The 16,085-nt window shown below is 34.0% G+C and overlaps 1 protein-coding gene across 1 annotated transcript in view; it reads left to right on the top strand.

Annotated features, from left to right (window-relative positions):
- Window positions 1-15,438, top strand: part of TEKT2 (tektin 2) — a 1,280,616-nt gene extending 1,265,178 nt beyond the window's left edge. The window contains exon 10 of the mRNA XM_044059950.1: window positions 15,112-15,438. Coding sequence (XP_043915885.1) covers window positions 15,112-15,325 — 214 coding nt within the window. The 3' untranslated portion in view covers window positions 15,326-15,438. The remainder of the gene's footprint in view (window positions 1-15,111) is intronic.
- The last annotated feature ends 647 nt before the right edge of the window (window positions 15,439-16,085 follow it).

Here is a 16,085-nt window from a genome sequence, read left to right on the forward strand (position 1 = left end):
GTTCAAAGTAGATTCCTTATGAATAATCATGTGTCTTTTAATCACCAGAAGATTAAACAAAAAGGTCTATTTCCATAGAAGATCACAAGCTGAAAACTATGACCTTCCAAAGGCGGAAGTAAAATATTTTGACAAAATTAACTTTTAGTGTCAAGCTGTTATTAAAAACACACCCACAGTTAAGTTACTAAGGGTCTAAGCAAAGTAAGATATGATAAGTGAACAATAGCATGGATAAGCCTGATGTCATTCTTTGCTATGTTGAGCTGAAGTTGATTAATCATGAACCGTTGAGAAATTTATCCCAGGTTTCCCCCAAGGGTACAAAAATCAAGTACAGAATTAAGAGAAAAGTAGAGGCAAACTAGATGTCATCAATATGCAATTGGTAATAAATACCTGTCTTCAGGACAAATTGTCTTAGCAGTAGTCCATGGACTGTGAGCCACAATAAAACCCTCATGTATTTCACAATCCATGGAGAGTGAACTGGAGTAATTAACCACATTACTAACCTTTAAAAGCATCCAAAGAGGTAGTAGGAAGAATACTCAAGTAAAGTGCCTCCAAGGTCAGCCACAAGAATATTTCAAATGTGAAGTCTGGTGCCAGATTTGATATTTTTGAACAGTATGTTGATTTATTCTCAGGTCTTGGCTGCACTCAAAATCAGTATAGTATAAAGATAATCATAAACATTTTAAATCATACATGCACGAAGAAAGGTTTTAATAGCATAAGGAATTTAAATGAATGAACTACACAGGCTAGATGGAATTAAAATAAATGATACAAATGGGTATGGTTATGAAACAAACTGAGCCTACATGAACATTATCAGTCAAACCAGATAAAACCAGAAACTGGACAGAATCCCAAGCTCTAAATAAAGCAATTCTAAGGCAGCACTACTCACTTAACAAAAGGAGAAGTCTCCATGATGCCTAGAGGAAAGTATTTCTCAGTGTCTGAGCTTCTGATAGCTCAGACTTGGTTCAAACAGTTCCAGGCTATATATATTTCATATTATGTTGGGAAGATACAGATTCTTGACAGTGTCATTTAGAATTTATTCAACACCTGATGTTTTTCAGAAAGCTATTCCTCAAATCATTGAAGGTTTGGAAGGTATTGTAAACATCTCTGATGAAACAACGATGTGGAGTGAAACCAAAAAACAGTATACTTTGAAACTGAAAAATTCAGTGGATTATCCAAGATTTAATAATTTAAAATTAAATAGACACAAATGTCAGTTGTATGTGATAAACATCAAGTGTATTGGACATGTCTTAACTATTCAAGGTATGCAAATTGATCCTGAAAAGATGACAAAAACAGTGTAGCTGGAATGATCATCAGACAGACAAGCTCTCCTGAGATTTTTGGGTATGATGTAGTATTTTTTTGATTTCATTCCTAACCTCTAAGAAGTGTTTCTGTCATTGAGAAAGCCACTTGAGAAAGCCAGTGTTGCAGCAGGACCCAGCATAAGACACAAGTTTTATAAGGTTAAAGAAACTTGTGACAGAGTCTCCTACTGTTTGATAATGTGTTATGATAAAAGCAGTTGTGTTGCAACTATATGGCAGTTAGTCTGGTACAGGAGCAGTACTGTTGCAACTAAGTCAAGCTGTTGCCTGTGGTTCCAGAGTGCTGACTGATACCAAGACAAGACGTGCTCAGATAGAGAAAGAGCTTTTGGCTGTCATTTACAAATGTGAAAAGATCTATGAGTATATTTATGATAGACAAGTTTGTGTGGAAATGGGTTCCTATCAGCAGACTGAAGATGCATGTTTTCGAATGCGTCTTGGTCGAACTGACAAAACCGAAACTACAAAATATTGAAGTGGCATGTAAGCGAATTCTTTCCCTGGGAAAGAATTCGCTTGGCCGCTTGGTACTTTGCCGTTTTCGGCACTGTAGTGCGGTCTCGGAGTTGGTATATTTAAGTAGGGGGGGTCCCTCACGTCGGGGGTGTGTGGGGGGGATGAAGCCCCCCACTTAATCTCATATTTTAATGTGCTTACTTTTTTTTTTTTTTTGGAACAGCGATTTTTTTCCCTTGGAAAAAAAAAATCACTGTTCTGATAGTTCGGTTTTGTAAGCTTTCGCTTACATGGGGTCGATTAATCACCGTTCACTTACCTAAACGTTTGGTGATCTAATGTAGACCCGTGGAAACTGACCCCAGACCATTCAGACTGATGCATATCACTGATGAACTAAGCAGAACATAAGAAAGTAAAGATGAACTATTAGATCATGACTTGAAAGTAATGCCCATAGTCCCTTCCCTACTAGTGTCTGAAGAAAGGCTGCAAGAATCTTTATCATATACAGATTTAGGCACTGAAAAGCAAATACTGAGAAACAAAGCTAGATCGGTGCAAAGAAAATGTTCCCACTCCATTTCAAATGTACTGTGCATTTCATGTTAAACTCTGTTTTGCACAGGTTCTATTGTTTAACTCCAGTTGGATAAAAGAACCTAACCAATGACAAGATGCTAGAACAAATTCAAGAGTCACATCTTGGGACAGTAAAGTGCAATGAGAGGACCAAAGAAATGATGTTTTTACCTGGTACCTCTCATCATACTGAGGTGATAGTGAGAAACTGTGAAATATGCAGTATGTTCTTCTAAAGTAATGTACAAAAAGAAATGCTTCTAGGTGTAGTTCCAGACAGACCATGGAGCATGTTAGCTATTGACTTGTTTCAAGTTAAAGAGTATCATTATCTTCCTTGTGGTGAATATTATTCAAAGTACCCTGAGGTAATAAAAATGCAAGACACACCACCGTAGGTTCATAGACACCAGGCTATTGATCTGTGAGAATCTTTAGAAGCTTAGTAATACATTCCCATGAAGTTTTTAGCCCTTATATTTTAAGTAAGAATAATCCAGAGATGAGCAGAACATTTAACTGGTGCTCCTATTCATGAGGGACAAGGTTGCTAAACCAGCAGTGAATTTGCCATTATCCATCCTTTCATCCAGATTATGTTTGATTAGTGTAAGAAAAGTACTTTGCTTTATGTGGAGAAGAAGATGATTCCAAAGAAGTGGTATTCTGTGTAATACATATCTATCCCTCCAACGTGTTTCATTTATCTTGCAAAAATGATTTAGCTGTCTTGAATGATGGCTTTGTCATTGACAAATGTTCTTATATATTATGTTTCTTGGTTAATTTTTTTATACAAATTTTTTGAATAGATTATATGTAAAAATAATAGTATTTTAGCATTAATATTTAGTAATTCATGTTTAAATATGTGTATATGTCTTTAAATGTTTTTTTTTAGTTATTTGTTGAGTAGTGAAGGATGATGTCAAGTTTCATGATTGGTTAGATTTGATGATGTCATGATATTTAAACTTGTGCTTTCTACTTCCCATACAACTCTGATGAAGCCATTTGTTACTGGTGAAAGCGCTTAGTTGATGGGCTATCTTGTTTGTTTCTCGTTTTGACATTAAAGTGGAGTCTTCTGTCTGTGTTCGGGTTTTGTTTTTTTATTTTTGAGCTGTTATTTTTACTAATTGGTTTGTCTGTGTGACCCCTTTACCCTTTGGTTTAAGCATTGTAAATGTGGAAGGGAATAGAGGTTTAGTAACATGTTTTATATTAGAAAAGAGGGGTATTTTGTGAATAATTGTGAAAGAAGAAGAAGATGCTATATTTGTGCAAAATGGGGACACGGGAAAAATTGTGAGTTGCAATATTGTAAATATAAATAAAAAGGGCATTTAACAATGGATTGTACAAAAAATAGAACATGAAAATAAAATGAAGAAAAGAAAAGAGGTAGAAAAATAATTTAATAAAATAAAACAAAAGGAGAAAATAAAAATGACAGAATAAAGGGAAACTTGTGAAAACGAACTGTACAGAGGTGTAGAAAAAAATCCAGAAGTTAGTGATGAAGAAGTTATAAACTGGACTTTGATAAAAAAGAAAGCTTCTATAGATAAAAGACTTAGAACCAGGGAAAGAAAGTTTAAAAGTATTAATGTAAAAGAAAAAGAAAAGAAATGGATAGAAAAAAAGAAAGAAAGTAAAAGGAAAATGTGTAATATCTGACAAATTAAAAAAAATAAAAGAAGGAATAACTCAAGAGTATGTTTATAAATGTGAATAGTCTTATAAATAAAACAAGGATAATATGAATAATAGAATGGTGTAAAAACTGTGATGTGGACATAATTATATTAGAAGTTATAAGGTTTATAACAAAAGAAGAAAGATTACAGACAGAAATAAATTATGGAATGGACATATGGTATGGAATCTGAGAGATTAATCTTGTTCTGGAATTGCAATTTTATGCAGGAGAACAGTTAAAATATTAGACAAACTTTTAGTAAGAATGGGTATATTGACTATCCTAGACATCAGAATGCAAGAAAAGATATATAGAATTATAGAAATAAATGCCTATGTGGTAGTTAAAGAAAGGGAGGGCTTATTTCAGCAAATATTAGCTTATGTTGTAATGAACATGAATATAATAGTAACATGAGATTTTAATTGTGATTTGAGAGAAAGAAGAAAGAAAAAGGGAAAAGACACAAAAATAATGAAGGAAGTAATAAAATTTGGAAAGTTGTATATATGGAAAGGAAAAGGATGGCTGTATAGAAGAAATATACTTAAAACAGGGACTGATTATTTTATATTATCAGAAGGGATAAAAATAATTAAAGAAGAAGTAGCAAAGACTGGATTTTCAGACCATCTAGTAACATGGATAGAAATTGGAGAAAATAAATTGTATATTAAGATGGAAAAAGGAATAAAAAGCATAAACGAAAAAGAGTGGAATGTAGAAAGTAATGGAGAATATATGATTACACAGTTGTGGAAAGAACATTTAACAATGATACCACTTTATAAACATTGGGTTGAGTGGTGGATTGTACTTTAAAAGAAATATACAGACTTATTTAAGTTGGGAAATAAATAAAAGAAAATAGAGAAAAATAAGTATATGTTGATGAATATGAAAGGGTTTTTAAAATCTGGAGTATAACAGAATAAAATTCTATGAAAAGGAAAAAGTAATATATGAGAAAAATAAGGAAATAATCAAATCTGTTATTTAAACAAAGATATTTACTACAAGGAAAAAGGAAAAGGTATCAGCATTTTTAGGGAAAGTAGTAAAATAGAAAAATAGTGTAATTAGGGAAATGAGGGATAAAATAGTGACATTAAGAAAAATCAAACACAATCTATGCAAATAGTGGTGGAATATGTAGAAAGATGTATAAAAAGAAGGAAAGCAGAGAAAGCAAACTAGATTGGCAAGTTAGAAAATTCACAGATTTCATGAATAAAGAATTAGAGAAATAATGATACAAGAATTAGATAAAACAATCACACAATTTAATATAGATTCTGTTGCAAGTTTAGATGGAATTAGTTATAGAATGTATAAGAAATTCAAAAACTGGCAAAAAATATATTTTGTTAAGATTTTGAATGAATGGATTAAAGAGGGTTTTAATAATAACAAGATCTTTAATGGAATCTTAAACTTCTTATGGAAAAGGAGGTAAAGAATAAATAAAAAATGGAGACCAATAGTATTAAATAATACTGACTATAAGATATTTATAAAGATTATACAGAAAAGGATGGAGAATAAAATACGGAACATAATAGAAGAAAGTGTATTCAGTATTAAAGATAGTGGTTGCCAATAACTTTTAAATATTATAAGGAAAGTAGTAGATGTTATGAAAAAATGACAAAAAGTAAAATCAATGGAGATGCTAATAAAGCTTTTTATATAATAGAGAATGAGGTATTATAGAAATCTATGGATAACTACAATATTAGTAAGAAAATTAAAATAGTTTGTATGACTGCTTATAGAAATAACAGAATGAAGATACTAATTAATGATTGGTTAGTAGAGAAGTAGAAATGAATAATGGGATTAGACAAGGATTTCCAATGAGTAATATTTTGTTTGTTTTAATTATGAAACTAATAGTCAGTCAGATTAAAAGTACAATGAGAAGGACAGAATATGAAATTGGAAATGTGTTAAAATCCCAGTTATATTGACCTATGCAGATATGGTCATTATAACAAGAAATTATTTTGGATGGAAAGGGTAATCCAATATTTAATAACATTATTAAAAAGAATAAGGATTTATCTTAATAAACGAGAAAGTCAAAGATTAGAGAGCAGTAATAAGATAGTAGTTATACAGAGTTTACTACTACTGAGTAAAGACTTTGGGAATAGAGTTTGGCATTAATGAAGTAGAAAAGACAATGGGAAAATGTAATAAGAAGTACAAAAGAAGTATGTGCATTATGGAAAACATACAAATTATCTCATAAAAGAAAGCAAATTTGGTTAATTTTGTATTGATAAGCAAAATGGCATAGTTACTAAGTGTTTCACGCTTCCAAATATTTACAAGAAGGAAATAATGGAAATAATGTTTTTCTTTTCTATGGGGTTTGAGATTGGATCTGGTAAAAAGAGAAGTGTTTTACAATAATAAAGAAGGTGTTTTATTAGGATTAATTAATCAAATAGTATTTGGGGTTTCTATAAATTTATATAAAGTATTAATATGGATAAAGGATAAGGAGAAACTAGTGGGAAAGATATTTGATTTTAAGTGTAAAGATATGTGGGAAGAAGTCAGATCTAATAAAAGAAAACAATAGAAGATTGTAATGCGGAAATGCAAAATTATTTAAAAAGTTAATATGGAAGATAAAGACTGGTAAAGTAGAAAAAGGAAAATATGGTGTGAAGAGATAATAGCTCAATCATTTTGTATTAATCTATGGGAAAATTTGCAAGAAGAAAAGATAAATGCTATAAAAGAATGAAATAAACGATGGAAAACTTGTGTAGAATATCAAGACTTTTTATGGAGATTAAGTATAAATAAACGTCCTGTTAAAAGTAGCATGCCACACAAAAAGACAAATGAAAGAGTTTACTTATATTGTGGTGAATAAGAAATGGCAGAACATGTTTTTTAACATGTGAATGAGTGAAAAAGTTATGGAAAAACCATGTGAAGGAAATTAATTTGTTAGCATGAAATAAAAATTATAAGTATGGATATGATACCATATGGATATTATAAGAATATTAAAAAGAGGAAACAATAAGAAGAGATTAAAGAATATTTTATTTTCCATGGGTTATTTGGAATAAAAGACTTAATAAAATTATGTTTAATGATAAATAGGTCTTTCCAGCAATTATAAAAATAATCAAATAGTGATTGTGGAAAAAGGAGTGGGTATCTTGAAAAAAGACATTGTGAGTGATTCTGCATTATAAATGTTGGTGAGAGAATATGTAAATATGTAAGTATATATAGTATTGGTGTAAATAAGTTGTAAATAGAATACAAATAAAGGAACCCTACTCTTTTTGATAGGTGCCATTGAATCTTTTACATCCATTTGAGCTGCCAACTCAAACAGATGGGACCTCAGTTTAACATCTCATCCAAAGGAAGACACACTCAGGAGTGCAGCATCCTCCTTACACTACACTGCAGACTCAGTAATCAATCTGCTTGATGTGGGAATAGAACCCCACAGCCTTCTGCACCAAGGACAAGAGTGCTACCTGTTGCACACTGACATTTACAGCATGAGCTGTAGAAGCAAATTGAGTTATGGCGCTTTTTACTGCTTTTTTGAGACAAGGAGTTCTACATATTCTTGTATTTGATTATGGTCTTTATTTTGTATGATAGGAATTTTACAACTCTGCACAGGAGTGGGAATTCAAACATATCATAACTAGTCTCAAATATCAACAAAACAATGGGCAAATAAAGAGTTATCCATTGCTGTCTTTTTGTATCCAGCCTGCAGAGCAAACCCATAAAGAGCCATTACCATACGCAAAGTTTACTAGGCAATTAGGGAATGGAAGTAGATTACCTCTGTTCTACACACACACAGAGACACACACACACACACACACACACACACACACACACACACACACACACACACACACACACACACACACACACACACACACACACACACAAACACCTGTGGACAGTTTAAAGCCATCAATCTATAAACTTCATATCTTTGGAGTGTGGGAGGAAAATGGAGTACCAGGAGAAAACCCTCACTAACACCGGAAAGAAAGCGTCTTGCTGGGAAGTGGCAATGTTACTCACTGTGCCACCTGTAGAGAGCTGTAAAGCAGCTAAAATAATATAAGAAAATGTGCTGGCAATTCTAAATAAGATTTATGTCTAGCTTTCCTTTAATAGAGAAACCCTATGCTACAGCCTGTTTGGTTATCATCTGTACAATTGCTGATGGCAAGAAGTTTAAAGACAAAATTACCTACTTCAGTTTTACTGCAACAAGCTCAGTTTCCAAATGTCAAAACATTCTTACAAGGAGATTAACAGAAGCAGGAAATCTAAATGCTAGCATGACAGGACCCACAACATTATTCTCACTTCATCCAGGAAAAAATGAGAGTACAAATCCCAAATGTCAAATACTCGGAATAGCAGGAAGCTGTTGCCATGAAATTAGAAGATACCCCAAGATCTTGCATCACTGAGACAGCAGAAGGATAATTGTTGAGAAGTAGCAAAGGACAGTTAGTTATATGGGGTGGGACAGGGACTTTCTTTATTCCAAAACTGTGAAATGCCACTCAAAAATACTTGATATGACTGAGAAGTCCCAGGAGGTGACAGAAAGACACAAAAGATAGACTATTCCTAATCTGCAAAATTATTCTGAACATCACATTTGATATTTACTCAATTTGTTTACCAGGTAGGTGGGGTGCTTTAAGACCATTTTCAGTCATGCTCCAAATTCAAAAAATAAAAGCAATACAGAAATAATAATAATAATTATGATGATAATAGTAATAATAATAATCATGTAGTTTGTTGATTACAATTCAAATATAAATTTTATTGTAGACCAAATAATATAAATGGCATGTGATGATGCACTGAGGTAAATGTTAAACAGAAGTTAGAAGCATTAATAGTAGAACAAGAATATTGGTAAACAAATATTTGTACTTCTGAAGAACAGCAAAGCAGGCAGGTTAGTAAAACACATAGACACTACTTTTAGCCTGAGGATCTGAAGATCTTACTGTTGTGCCTTATTAGATGTAATATTTTAAGGTTTTTCAAGATGGTGGTCATCCAGTAAGCATCCTTTCCACAGAGCTCTCAATCTTGTCTACTTAAATCCAAGGGAAAAACCTTAAAATAGACATCGATAAGAATTAATCTGATAAGAAGGGTTCTTTAGTCTACAAAGATTACATCAAGCCAGTTATTTTGCTTCAGAAAGAGCCAAACTTAACCTGTCTCCATCCTGTGATACTTGATTCAGCCACGTGTATTCTACAGGCTTGAAGATACTCTCAGATCCATCTAACATATACAGGAAAGACCAAAACTAAAATACAATGGCAAAAGAGCTGGACACTATGGAGGTACTGACTACTAAAACAAAGCTCTCAGTAATAGCATCTCTTGAGAAAGAGGTGGCTTCCAAAAGACAAAAAGTAAATAAACAAATGCTGGAACCTAACAAATCTAGTGCCAAATCTAAATCTGAAGCCAGCTTCCACTTGGAAGAACTCAAAGAAGCTCTTCAACTGATACATGCGGCAATTGGGGGAGTCTCCAAACAACTTACTCATTTTGGTACCACAATTAACCAAATCACTGAGCGTGTTGATAATCTGGAAAAGAAGACACAGTCTAACGAAATTCAAATCCAAACCCAGAAAGAGGAACTTTCTACCAAATCAGCTTCGCTAAACGTGATCCAACAAAAGCTAACATCTCTGGAGGCAAGAAGCAGACGCAACAATGTTCTTATCAGGGGTCTTCCAGAAAAATTTGAAAATATTCAACTAATTTCTACTGCCAAACAAATCTTTGAGCACCTTCTTTGCTCAGAGGGAAATCCGACAGAAGTAATAATGAAGCGGGCCCACCACGACCTTCACAAAAGGCAAGACTCTACAGCTCCATGCCAAGTGTATGTCAAACTCAATTTTCAAGATGCCCAACGAATCCTAACAGCCGTCAAAAAAACAAAAATCGTTTACCTGGAACACACACAGAATTACTTTTTCACAAGATCTCCCCCTCAAAATTAAAGAAAACAGACAGAAACTCTCTCCCTTCTGTGCTGACTTAATTAAAAGAGGCATAAAGTTCCAGATGCATTATCCTAGTACATTAATCTTCTATAATAACAACACTAGAGTTGGTATCAGCTCACCAAAAGAAGCAAAGTCCACATTCATCAGCTGCTTTGGTAAAGCTCTGTAACTGTAAAATCTACATCTTCAAGTATTCTGTACATATAAAACACTTTTTTTTTGAAGAGCAAGAGCCATGATCTACAGTTAAGTAAGGTTAACTGTTTAAATAATCTCTAAAATCCTTTCAAACCACTCGTTCTAACTGATAATGCGGGAACTTAAGTGTGATCTGCCTGTTAGCCAGTGGGTCCATATACCTTTTACAACTTCCTTGTGTTCCACCAAAGAAACCCTCTCAAGTACCCACTTAAGGATCTCCGTATCAGCATTTAGCAGCACACCGAGTACAATCAACGGAAATAATTCATTTTCAAGTAGTTCGGACCTCTACAAACAGGTGTACAACATGGGCTGAAGAGCTTGCTATCATCTTGATCGCTATGGTTCAGTTTCTTGCCTTATTTGCAGTTAAGCAAATTTAGTCAACCAAGGACTTTATGGCAAGTCTTTCCCTATATCTTGCTCTACTTCACATGCACAGGAAACCTCTATATATATCCGTTCCTGATTATGTGAAGTGTGCTATATTCATTAATTTGACGCATTATGAATCAAACCTGGTTAAACTCATTCTGTTTTATAGCATAACTGCATTAACAAGCTAATGGTATATAAAAGGTCTAGTTGCTTTTTTTTTTTTTTGTTTGTTTTTTTTTGTTTTTTTATTACTTCCTAACATTGATCAGAAACGTTTGTCACTTTACATTGCAAGGAAACTAATTTTTGACTGAGTATGGTCTCATTACAGTAACATTTCTGGTGATGTGACAGATGCTGTTAATTTTTCTTTTTTTTACTTTAGACATTAGTTGCCTGCGATGTAGAGGAAAGCGATCACCTGTTATTTGTTTTTGATGTGGCCCATTTAATTCAAGGTCCTCAACTGGTAGTATTGGCCACCTAGGACCATACTAACTTTACAAGTGTTCTAACCAAAATCTTAAGTTTGTTCCTTGAATGCCATGCAAGCTGCGCTATAAACAAAACGACTTATGACAATGAAAAGTCAATATGTATATGAATTTTTTGTAACCAGGCTGTTCCAGGTTTTACTTTTACCTTTACGTTACTGATGCTGTACTCATCAGATTGCCATCAGTTGTTTGTAATTTGTTTTTGTTGGGATTAAGCTTTCTAATCTGTTTGTGTCTGGATGTATCGGCTTTGCTGACTACATCAAATACTGAAGACTACATATGGTGCTATATTGTTATATAGACCGATTGGTCAATTCTTTTTTGTAGATATTTTGCCAAGCTCCAATCTCTAGACTATCCTTTTACACTAGTAAAGTCAACATATTTGGGTCCACTATCTAGCTACATGGAACCTAGATTACAGTACCAATGACTTTTGGTTGGCTCATATTATAAATACATCACACTATTCTATAATGATGCATGTGGTTTTTCCTCCTACATCACTACACATTAAGAGGAGGCTCGTGGAATTGTGGAAATAGGGCTTAGGCTGATCACTCTTGAGACAAGCACATTTTTGTATATAGGTTTGTTTAGCATGTTAATATTGTTCTTAGTGGTTTATTTACCTACACTGACACAAATACTTTCAAATTTATGTCGAATTTTTCTCTCTTGTTTTACTCCTTCAAATAGTGGGGGTAGGTGGTCAGGCACTGGGTTAAGGCTGAAGGAGTATGATGCTACCATTATAAACTTAAACTTATATGCAGCAACTTTGACCATGACATGGACCTCCAGAGCTTTCACGCATCAGTCAAGTAGAATTAAAATTCACTCAAATACTGGGACAGAATTTAAAATGATAGAAAAATGGCCAATAAGCTTATTATTTATTTAATCCCCTTTCTCATAGCCCATGGGGTGGACGTTAGATTCTTGAAACGTAAGGGGTCTACAGAATAAAGGAAAGAAAAATCTCTTGATGCACCTGTTGTTTAAATCCCAAGCCAATGTTTGCTTTATTCAAGACACTCATATGCTCAAAGAGGAGTGGGGAAAAGACACCAGTAGAAGCTGGATAAAATCTCTAGTAGCTGCGGGGGACAGTTCAAATTCAAAAGGGGTGGCCATTATTATTAAAAAAAATTTCAAGAGGTTATAATAGATTCTGAATTTGATAAAAATGGAAGATGGTGCCTTTTCACATCAGTAAACCCTAAATATAGTAAACCCGTCCTCTTTTTAAATCTCTATGGTCCGTGCACAAAACAGCAAGACTTTATTTTAGAAATTTATAATATTCTCTGTTTGTTTCCAAATCACCAGTATATCATAGGAGGGGACTGGAATGCAGTCATAGACCCAGTCTTGGATTGAACCAGTAACTCAAACTCCTACAACTTCCAAGCCTCAATTGCACTGGGGGAACTAATGTCGGATTTAAACCTTATAGACCCAATCTGATTCAGTGGAAATTTGACTAAAGATAACATGTATACCTATTATTCGAAATGCTATAACACTTGGTCACGTTTAGACTTTTTTTTAATTTCAGAATCCTTAGCAAGTCTTGAGTTAAAATTCCACACAGAGCCTAGGTTTCTATCTGACCATGCCAAAATCTCTCTTAGTTTATATTTTACAAAGCGCCATCAAATCTTGTTTGTGGCAACTGGACTCTAAACAATAACTTGCTATTTAAAAAAGATACACTGCAGGAAATCAACGAGAGCCTGTCAGAACTTGAGAACAATTTTGAATCCACGACAATACCACTAGACATACAGTGGGCCGCTTACAAAACTAAATTGAGAGGAACTTTAATACAGAAGGTTTCTTATTACAAAAAAATTAAACAAAAAAAAGAAGTGGAATTAACCTCCACTATATTAGAACTAGAAAAGAAATGTAAGTCAGGTCCTAACCCCGAACTAGAAAAATTACTCAACAAAGCCCAAAAAGAATTATTAGAACTCCATCAACATAACTACTCCCTACAAGAACAAAAATACATAGCGACTTACTCTGAATGGGTACAAATACCGTCTAAAATCTTAGCGAGAATTATCGCAAGCAAACATGGCTCTACCAGAATTCCCCTCCTATACTACCAAAATAAAATTTTTAAATCTGACTCAGAGATCATAGAGCTTTTCTACTACCTATTCTCCAACATATACGGAAGGAATAAGGACTCTCCAAATATATCCCAAATAGTGAGCTATCTGAATAATCTTACATTCCCAAAACTAAATGAGGATCAATGAAATTCTCTCTCTGTGCCACTTGAACAACAAGAAATTCTTGACACTATTAATAATCTTAAAACTGGCAAATCTCCCGGTCCAGATGGCGTCACATCTGATTTTTATAAAACATTCAACCTAAAAATTTCATCCATTCTTTTAAAAGTGTTCAACTTCATCAAACTGAACGGTATAACTGATTTACATTGGAACAACTCTAAGACAATTCTAATCCCGAAAAATAATCAGGAGAAAGCTAACCCACACAACTATAGGCCCATCTCTTTGATTAATGTAGATCTCAAAATACTCTCCTCCATCCTTGCAAATAGACTTAAAAAAGTGTTGCAATCCTTGATTTCCCCAGACCAGGCAGGTTTTATGCCCGATAGACACACATAGGATAACACCCTAACCTTAGATTCCCTGTTACAGTTAACTAAGAATGATAGTAACCCAATATATGTTTGCCGGTTAGGATTAGAGTAAGGGCTAAGTAAGGGGACAGATTTATTTGTGTGTGTGTGTGTGTGTGTGTGTGTGTGTGTGTGTGTGTGTGTGTGTGTGTGTGTGTGTGTGTGTTTGTGTGTGTGTGTGTATGTGTATTGTATGTATGAATGTTTCAGTGTATGTGAGTGAGTGAGTGAGCTTGCTGAAGGTAGTTTATTCAACATAGTGCTGATGATTGTTTCTTAGTGGGTGCATTTGCTGGATAAGTTTAGAGTAAGGATTAGGTTACAGGACAGATGCAGTGTTGTGCATCCATGTAGGTTCTTTGATTGTGCATCCATGTGAGTGCACATGAGTGTGTGTATGTGTGTGTGTGTGTGTGTGTGTGTGTGTGTGTGTGTGTGTGTGTGTGTGTGTGTGTGTGTGTGTGTGTGTGTGTATGTGTGTGTCTGTCTAAGTGTAGTGATATTGTTAGGGAAAGGGGTTTCCGTAAGCAAATGTGTAGGTTTAGGGTTAGGGACAGACGCAGTAGGGTTAAAGTTATTTTGTTTGAGTAAGATAAGTTAAGGTGGCAAAGATTCTACACGACTTTAACACAAGTAACTTTCTTAGTAAATGTAAGACGTTGTATAATGGCAATATACTAATTTTAGCTGTGGGTTACATTGTGATTTAATCATGTATGGCTTTGTCATCTGGTCACACAAACTTCACTTTTGTGACAAAACCACATCAATATTTCATTTTCAGGCATAGCATGTTGGTATAACTCTTTGCGTCAGAAAAATAGAGGTAAAAAACAAATCAGTTTTAGAAATTTGGTATTGCAAATATTTTGCATTACTTTAAAACATATAACCTTCTTAATAAGTGTAATCCATTATATAATAGCAGTATATCATGCTTGGCTAGGGGTTACACTGGAATTTACTCATGTACAGTTTTGAAGTTTGGCCACATAGACCTCACACTTGTGACAAAAACCACATCAATAGCTCATAGTCAGATATGATATATTGCTATAACTCTTTGCTTAAGAAAAATAAATTTGTTAGCGGTAGAAAACAAATACGTTTTAGAAATCTGGTATTGCTGCTTCCACAGGAACTAATTATGTTCTATTTCTTTGTCATTGTCATTCCACAGTGATGCTTTGGATGCTTTGTACAAAAACCTTGCCCGTATTCAGGAAGACATTGGCTACAAGAGCAATTCTCTGAAGCTGGAGAACCAGTGCCTGGACAGCAGAAAGAAGCTTACTGTACCTGCTGGAAGATATGCTCCAGAGACAGACACATTCAACCGTACCACCAACCGCATTTTGTCACCAGTAAAAAGCAGGCTGCTTGAGCTGGCATAATTTGAGGGTGTTGGGTAGGCTGTAGAGAAGCTGTTACAATGAAAGCAGTAAAAATAGCTGTTACTATATTGGTAATGACCAGACAATTAAAAATAAAGAAAATGCTAAATTTGTTTTCTTTTTGTTTTAATTTCAAAGAGCTACTGTAATACTTTACTTTAACATACAGATTGAACAAGTTAGTACTGCACCACTTGTTGTCAAGCATGTTTCACGTTCATTTACACCAACTCTTATCAATTTTAACTGAATTGTACAACAGGTTTTATGTAACTGTACTTCAAATCCTTACCTCTTTCAGGACGTGTTTTAGTTAGTTAGTTAGTTAGTTAGTTAGTTAGTTAGTTAGTTAGTTAGTTAATTTGTCTTTGTTTTCTGGGAATGTCTGAATGGATAATACCCATTTTCAGCGGAGGCCAGGGAGAAAAGCTCAATTATAAGTCTGAAATATACTGGAAGGATATGGAAAGCTTAATATACATGCTTCCTAATGACAGCTTTGTGTTGGTAATGCTTTGTCTCTAGTTTCTGCAGTAGATAATTTTGTTATTTTATGGAAGGCAGTTGTTCTCCCTTGTTTAAAATGACCTGGGTCTGACTCATTTGTACCAATAAGTGTTGACTTAAGCACTCACTTATGTCTGGTCATGATTAATTTCGGGGAACCTTGCTTTTCATATTGTTTATTTCTATATAAAGTGTAAGATGAAGCCTTCTAAATCAAACTGAAAAAAATATATATCTCTGTCTATTTATCTGT

The sequence above is a fragment of the Protopterus annectens genome, chromosome 1.part2 (genome assembly GCF_019279795.1).
Source record: "Protopterus annectens isolate FY-2018-M chromosome 1.part2, PAN1.0, whole genome shotgun sequence".
In the NCBI taxonomy this organism is placed as follows: Eukaryota; Metazoa; Chordata; order Ceratodontiformes; family Protopteridae; genus Protopterus; species Protopterus annectens.